We start from the raw sequence: 7,148 nt of genomic DNA, 5'->3' as shown, positions 1-7,148 counted from the left end.
CTCTGGGGAAGAGCTTGGTCCAGTGGGAACTAAAATTGTGTGTGTGTGTGTGTGTGTGTGTGTGTTCGGGAGGGGGGTAGTTAACTACATTAGCTGCATTAGCCAGTGCATTAAAGGGTTACACTGACAGGTTAAAAAATGACAGTGTTCAGCGGCTGAGCCGAGCAGCTAAAGTGGGTCAGGCTGCAGTTGGAAACAACACCTCCTCAGCCAGCCCTGCCTCTCTGGAGCACACACACACACACAAACACACACACACACACACCATGAAAAAAACATCAGTGTAGCATGGCTTTTTTTAAGACTGAAATTTTGACAAGGTGACCGGGTTGTGTGAGTGTGTGTGTGGGTGTGGGTGTTTTGGTACTTGAGTGTGTGTGTGTGTGTGTGTGTGTGTGTGTGTGGATGTGGCTGTTAGGTTGTGTATATGTGTGTGTATTTGAGAGCTGATGCATGCACGTGTTTTGGTGTATGTGTGCGTGTGTGTGGTTTGTGTGCGTGTGTGTGTAGGGTCACTATGCCAGGTTTTTTGCCTATAGTCTAGGAAAGGATTAAATATAGTTTTCCCTTCCATTTTCCGATGAAATAACTCTTTTTAAACGACTGGCTGGTTAGACCTCAGCTGTGCTAAATGAGTTTCACAGCACTCAAAGACAAACACCCATGTAGCTAGCCCTGTGTTGTTGGTTGTGTGTGGTGTGTGTATTTTGTGTTTTTAAGTGATAGCCTTTTGAAGTCCTGTATTGGTATTTGTGTGTAGTGTGTGTATGTTGCATTTCTGAGAGATAGCCTGTTTAAGTCATAGCTGTCAACATTGAGCATTGACAATAAGGGATTTTCAGGCAATTGACATCCCGGGTTTCTCACCCAAAATACGGGGAAATTCATTCAACATTCATCCTTCTATTGCTATCCGTCTGCTAACAGCAAGAATTCAGACTACAAAACTGCTGCATTAACTAAACGAGGTGTGGAGCTATGTCCAACGTGACTTTGCTTACAGATTGGCGTCAACTGGTGTTCTCACATAAACCACGGCATTATCTTAAATAGGCTTATATCACTTTAATGTATTGGTGTTGGTGTGTGGAATGTCTATGTTGCATTTCTGCCTGTTTAAGTGTATTTACTCTGGTATGAGCCCTGCATCAGAGCCTTAGCAGTCTTTTGGAGTTTGAAGTGAGCTTGCTGGCACCTGTGGCTGTGTTTATACAAGTGTGTAATGTTTATCTTATCCTTGTCTGTGTGTGTGTGTGTGGGTGTGTTTTGTGTGTGTGTGTGTGTGTGCGTGCGTATATGTGTGTGTGTGTGTGTGTGTGTGTGTGTGTGTGTGTGTGTGTGTGTGTGTGCGTGCGTATATGTGTGTGTGTGTGCCTGCAGCTGTGCAGAAGCGTTTGGAGCGTGAGGATCTGGAGGAGAGCGTGCGGAGGAGGCTGCGGGACCCCACAGAGATGCCGGGAGCGCTGTGGCACATCTACATGAGCAGAGACCTCCACAGGGTGCAGGAGTTCCTACGCAAGGTGAGGCTCCAGGCCGCCCTGCCCAGGAGCGTGGCCAGGCCAGGGAAGGGACACGAGGGGCGGGGGGAGGGGGGCGGTACAGGCTGAGCAAGCTGAGCAAGCTGAGCTGACAGGCTTTAGTGCTAATACCAGGCCAGACCCTTTGTGACCCTATAAGTGTGTGTGTGTGTGTGTGTCTATCTGTCTGTGTGTATATCCTAAGCATGGCAGACTTTAGGGTATTATATTCTGAGAGGGCTTTCTGTGTGTGTGTGTGTGTGTGTGTAGTCATGTGTGGCCAGTGAACGTGTATGTGTTTACAAGTGTGTGTGCGTGTGTACAAGTATTCTCATACATTTTTTAACTCAACACGCGTGGGTTGAGATGAGGAGCTTTTGGGTCTAATGGGGCCTATTGTAAGATTGCGCGTGTCTGTGTGTGTGTCTGTGTCTGTGTGTGTGTGTGTGTGTGTGTGTGTGTGTGTGTGTGTGTGTGTGTGTAGGTGTGGCGCGAGGGTGGCGGGCAGAAGGGCTCGGTGGGCACTGGGAGAGATGCGGAGGGCGAGTCGGACGGCGAGGTGGAGCCCCTGCGCGAGGGCAGCTGCTACCTGAGTCCGGCGCTGCGCCAGCGTCTGCAGCAGGAGCAGGGCGTCCGCTGCCGCACCATCCTCCAGTTCCACGGCGACGCTGTCATCCTGCCCGCCGGGGCCATGCACCAGGTGCGCCTCCTCTCTTCTCTTCTCTTCCCTTCTTTCTTTCTTTCTTTCTTTCTTTCTTTCTTTCTTTTTTCTTTTTGTAATGCAATGTTTATTGATTTTTCAACATAGGGAAGTGTACACAGCATTTGTCAATAATGGTCAAATTTTCCCTTAACCCCCCCCCCCCCCCCCTTTCTTTCTTTTTTCTTGCTTTTTCTTTCTTTCTTTCTTGCATTCTCTATTTTACCGTCTCTGTCCCCGTCACTCCTCTCTCCTCGAATGCGAGTGCCGTGTGTAGAACCCTCAGCTTGGGGCAAGAGTCCATTTTTCCAAAAACCTTTTCTGCATCTTCGAACTATTTCACTTTCCACGTTGAACATTTAGCAAAGGAGGTTTTCTGACCTCACTCTTTCTCATTGATACCCTTTCACCCTTCTCTTCTCTTCTCTTCTCTTCTCTTCTCTTCTCTCTCCTTTCCTTCTCAGGCGTTCTCCTCATCTCTCACTCTCTCTTTCTCCCACTTTCCTTTGTTCACTCACTTTCCTACAGTATCTCCACCTCTCTCTGACTGTTATCATCCCTCTCTCGTAGCATCTCTGTATGAAATCCACTCCCCCTTCCTTCCTCCTCTGGATGAGATAGATCATGATAACTGCAGGACGCTTCGTCTCATTTGATGCTATATTCTAGGGGGGACCGGTGGCGTAGACATAGGTGTTGCAGATGGATGTTGCAGGTGGATGTTGCAACATGTCGCTTTCCTTTGCAGGTGCTGAATCTCCACAGCTGTGTCCAGGTGTCGACGGACTTCGTCTCTGCCGAGCACGCTCACAACTCCTATTACCTGACCCAGGAGCTGCGCACCTCTAAAGACCTGATGAACTTTGAAGACAAACTACAGGTAGGCCTTACACTGGACTGTACCACAGCAGACCTGTCATGGAAACGTCGCCATAGGTGTCTGGTTTGGAAGACGTGGAATTGATTGATTGAAAATCTTTATTGACACAATGTATTTTGTACAAAGGATAATTACTTTGTACAATTATCAGTCAAAAGGATAAACTCAATAAAGCCACAGGGCTTATTTCCAGTGTCAGTGTTTGCAGGTGTAGGCATATGGTGAAGGCATATGTCTTAAAGTGAATGTAATTATGTTGGTGGTGTGTGGAGGAATAAAACAAAAATAAAACAAGGCAACAAGGAAGGCTTTTACACTGAGGCACAATCCATTTTCATACTCATTTTATAGTTGGCAAAGTAGTTGTTGGCAAATTGGCAAAGGAGTTGTTTTTTTTAGACGAATTCTGAATGAGTGAGGGGAGGACTTGTTGTCTTATTGACACTTTAAAGATTATATATAATAATCTGTTATTTGCTTATGATAACTGTATATCTGTGACTGCACTGTAAACTGGTGGCTTTGGCTTGTGGCTAGTGTTTGTTTTTGACTCTGCACTGCATATACTGAAATTCATTTCACGGTCATCCTAGCTGCACATTAGTATGCCTAGCATGGTACATGGCCCACATTAATTCAGCCCTGTGTTTGTGTGTGTGTGTGTGTGTGTGTGTGTGTGGATGAGATTGTGTGTGTCGGTGTCCACACACACTAATATTTACTGCTGCAGAGCATAGCACAGACATCTCTGTCCCTGAACTTGTGTGTGTCTGTGCCATGTATTCCAGAGGAGTGAAAAAGATGATTCATTCTCCGTTTCTCCTTTTCTTTGAAATGTGGAGAGATGGAGGAGAGGGGCGGGGGAGGATGGGAGGATGGGATGGAAGGAGGGAAGGAGGGAGCACTGACAGGGGAAAAAAGACGAGAAGAAGAATGGAAGAATAGGAGAAAAGGAGAAAGAGCACAGTGAGAAAAAAGGCATAGACAGGAAAAGACAAGACTGGGACAGAGGAAAAGGAGGAAACGGGACTATAGTACACACCACTGTGTGTGTGTCTGTGTGAGTGTGTGTGTGTGTGTGTTATGCTTCACACCGGAGTGTTATTTCAGAAGAGAATGGATGTTGCTGGCAGAGGTAATTACTGTTCTTTCACAAAGCAAGGGTCATTTTCACCTGTGTACAGTGACCACTGTGTGTGTGTGTGTGTGTGAGAGAGAGAGAGAGAGAGAGAGAGAGAGAGAGAGAGACAGAGAGAGAGACAGAGACAGAGAGAGAATGTGTGTCCACTGCAGACAGCTCGTTGTAACATTCCATCTGTGAGAGAGACGGGCAGCATGATGTCTGTGGCCTTTACATGGAGCCAAATGAATCTCATGAAACTTTCATGATGATTATGTCCCTCTAATGTCACACACTATATAATTATTCAGAGAGAGAAATTGAAAGAGAGAGAGGGGGATGGAAAGAGAGGGGAGGGATTGAGAGAGAGAGAGAGAGAGAGAGAGCTCTGCCTGCAGTTCTGCTCATTACTCTACCCTCTACAGTACAGCACATCAGTAAAGTCCCGTTGACAATCTAACGTCCAGATTAGGAGTGAAGGTGCCATTTTACTGGAGGTTCTGTCTTTTATCAAAACTGCCACAGGTTGTTTAGCCCCAGTCAGTTCTGAATAAAAAATACTCTCTTGTAGGCGCTGTAGATAGCAAACAAACGGTGAGAGGTGTCAGAGGCACCCTAGTTTTGTATTTGGAGTGATAGAAAATGTTTAACTGAAATAACTTAAAGGGACACCAGGCAACGTTTTCGTGTTAATTAATCATCTTCGTAAGTCGGTATATGGTTAAATGACTCATTACGGGGCGAATGAAGACTCTCTCGCCCGCCCCTACTGCCTGTAGGAAGAATATCCCACTTGCAAGTTCGGTGTATCCTACCCGCCGACCGAAGCAGGATCAGTTTACAGCACAGGCAGGCTAACGAAACGCTAGAGATTGTTGCAAACGTGTGTATAATGGCAGAGCCGGCAAAGAAGCAGCGAAAACCCTTGATGGATGACACAAAGAAAAGGAAAAGAGCTTCAGACCGAGCGAGGGGGAGTTTCGTAGAGAAAAAGCATCAGGCTTGCCTGGTGTCCCTTTAACTACGCCAAGATGTGTAAATGAATAGTGAATCTACAGTCTTCTTCTCATATTGCAGGCAAAAAGGTCCTGATAATCCTGTATGAGTTGTATTATGATACCTGAATGACACTGCTTTTTGTTCCTGGTGGACAGGTGAAGAACATCCTTTACCACTCAGTGAAGGACGCCATTGCCGCGCTGAAGAGAAGTTCTGAAGAGACTGATTCTAAGAGCACTCTGCCGGAGAAGGAGGAGAAAAAAGAGAGGGAGGAGAAGAAAGAGAGGGAGGAGAAGAAAGACAAAGAGGAGAAGAAAGAGGAGGAGAAGAAAGAGAAGGAGGAGGAGAAAGGGAATGAGGCCTCCTGACGTTCCGTCCTAACTCGGACTCTCCTGCGGGAGGGGTGAGCCGGCAGCCAGCCTGGTGGCGAGCGTGCATGTGAGGGCGGGACTGTCATCCGTGCACATGCACGTGCAGAGCAGGCTCTTCCGATAGGAAGTAGAGCGTCTCTCTGCAGCAGCAGCCGAGTCTGGTATCCAGACAGGCTGCATGCAGAGGGCCCTGCCAGAGCCCAGCCAGAGCCCAGCCAGAGCCCAGCCAGAGCCGGACAACTCCAGTGCATCTCTCTTTCCAGTGATCTGACTGTCTATAGAAATGTACAGTATGTAAAACAAGAAAACATTAAAAAATATATATATATTTACTATTTATTTGGAGAGGGCATCTTAGAAATCTCTTCTATGTGTTCTCGCAGTCGTGGGTTTGGATTGTTTTTGCCTGATGGACATGAGACATTGGACAGTGAGAAACTCACAGTCCAGTCGACCACCTGACAGACAGCTATCGCTAAATTGTTCTCTGCATAAAGTCATTATATTGATGCTGATGTTAAATTATTTAGTTTGCAGGACTTCACTGTGCAATGGGAGAAAACTTCAAAAGAGGTTGTAATTTATTGAGGTTGAATGTGTGTTTAAAAAAATTATATGTGGTGACATTTTGACAAAAAAGTCATGTAAATATGAAAGTATATATATGCATACATTGGATAATGTATTTTTCTATAACATGCTTTGTTTTGGATTTGTTTTAAATGTGTTTCTGTGCTTTGTACATTTGAGTCAAAAAGCTGTTTTACATTTTCCATTAAAAATGGATTTATCAAAATCTGAGAATGCATTTTGTTTCTCTGTTTTGATTTTAAAGAATACATTCTGGAATCTCTGTCTTTTGACTGTATACCCAATTCCATTTCCAGATGCTCCTTTCTACTCCACTTTTTAAGCAGTTGAAAGAATAGCTATGACCGATGTAATCAGAATATATTTAAGTGTGGTTCTTGAAATCTGAACAGTGTAGTGTTGTAGCACAAAAGCAAGTTTGATATGGAATTTAAACATTGTTCAATACTGCCACCTAGTGATATTAAAAATAAACACATTTGCTACACACCAAACCTTTCACATCATTGTAAGAAATCTCAAAAATATGGTCTCCCTATGTACTTTTTATAAAACAAATAAAAAACATAGGGAAATCATACGTTCCCATCTGGTCCTTACTGGTCCTTCATTGGGTTGCAGAATTATATTTGAGAAATGAATCGGGGAGAAACAGTGAAGTTCACCAGAAGTCTGACTTCTGGTATTGACTTTATTGATGGTTCTTGTCAATCATTCACACGGTCAGTCGCCTGCTGCTGTGTCTTGCCACCCGAAACCTCCTCCTGGGGACAGAGCTTTTGTGATTCTCTGTGGCACTCCAGAATCGGGCTGCCCACTCGGCCTCCTCCTTCCTGTCTCCAGCGTCTGGCCTCAACACTCTCTCCTTTTCTCCTTTTTCATTAAGTCCTGAAGCTAAACATAATGGGGGAGCATTTCATTAAATTCACTGCTGAACCAAATGTGAGCTCACTTTTTACGTAGCCCACTT

The 7,148-nt window shown here is 45.2% G+C and overlaps 1 protein-coding gene across 1 annotated transcript in view; it reads left to right on the top strand.

Moving 5' to 3' along the window:
* The window catches only part of LOC121685195 (probable JmjC domain-containing histone demethylation protein 2C), a 76,351-nt gene extending 69,743 nt beyond the window's left edge, over nt 1-6,608 (top strand). Inside the window, exons 23-26 of the mRNA XM_042065589.1 lie at nt 1,381-1,520; nt 2,002-2,217; nt 2,966-3,097; nt 5,372-6,608. Coding sequence (XP_041921523.1) covers nt 1,381-1,520; nt 2,002-2,217; nt 2,966-3,097; nt 5,372-5,584 — 701 coding nt within the window. The 3' untranslated portion in view covers nt 5,585-6,608. The remainder of the gene's footprint in view (nt 1-1,380; nt 1,521-2,001; nt 2,218-2,965; nt 3,098-5,371) is intronic.
* The last annotated feature ends 540 nt before the right edge of the window (nt 6,609-7,148 follow it).

Source organism: Alosa sapidissima, chromosome 16 (genome assembly GCF_018492685.1).
Source record: "Alosa sapidissima isolate fAloSap1 chromosome 16, fAloSap1.pri, whole genome shotgun sequence".
Lineage (NCBI taxonomy): Eukaryota > Metazoa > Chordata > Actinopteri > Clupeiformes > Clupeidae > Alosa > Alosa sapidissima.
Note: the sequence above shows the minus strand (reverse complement) of the source record. Positions and strands in the feature narration are given on the sequence as shown.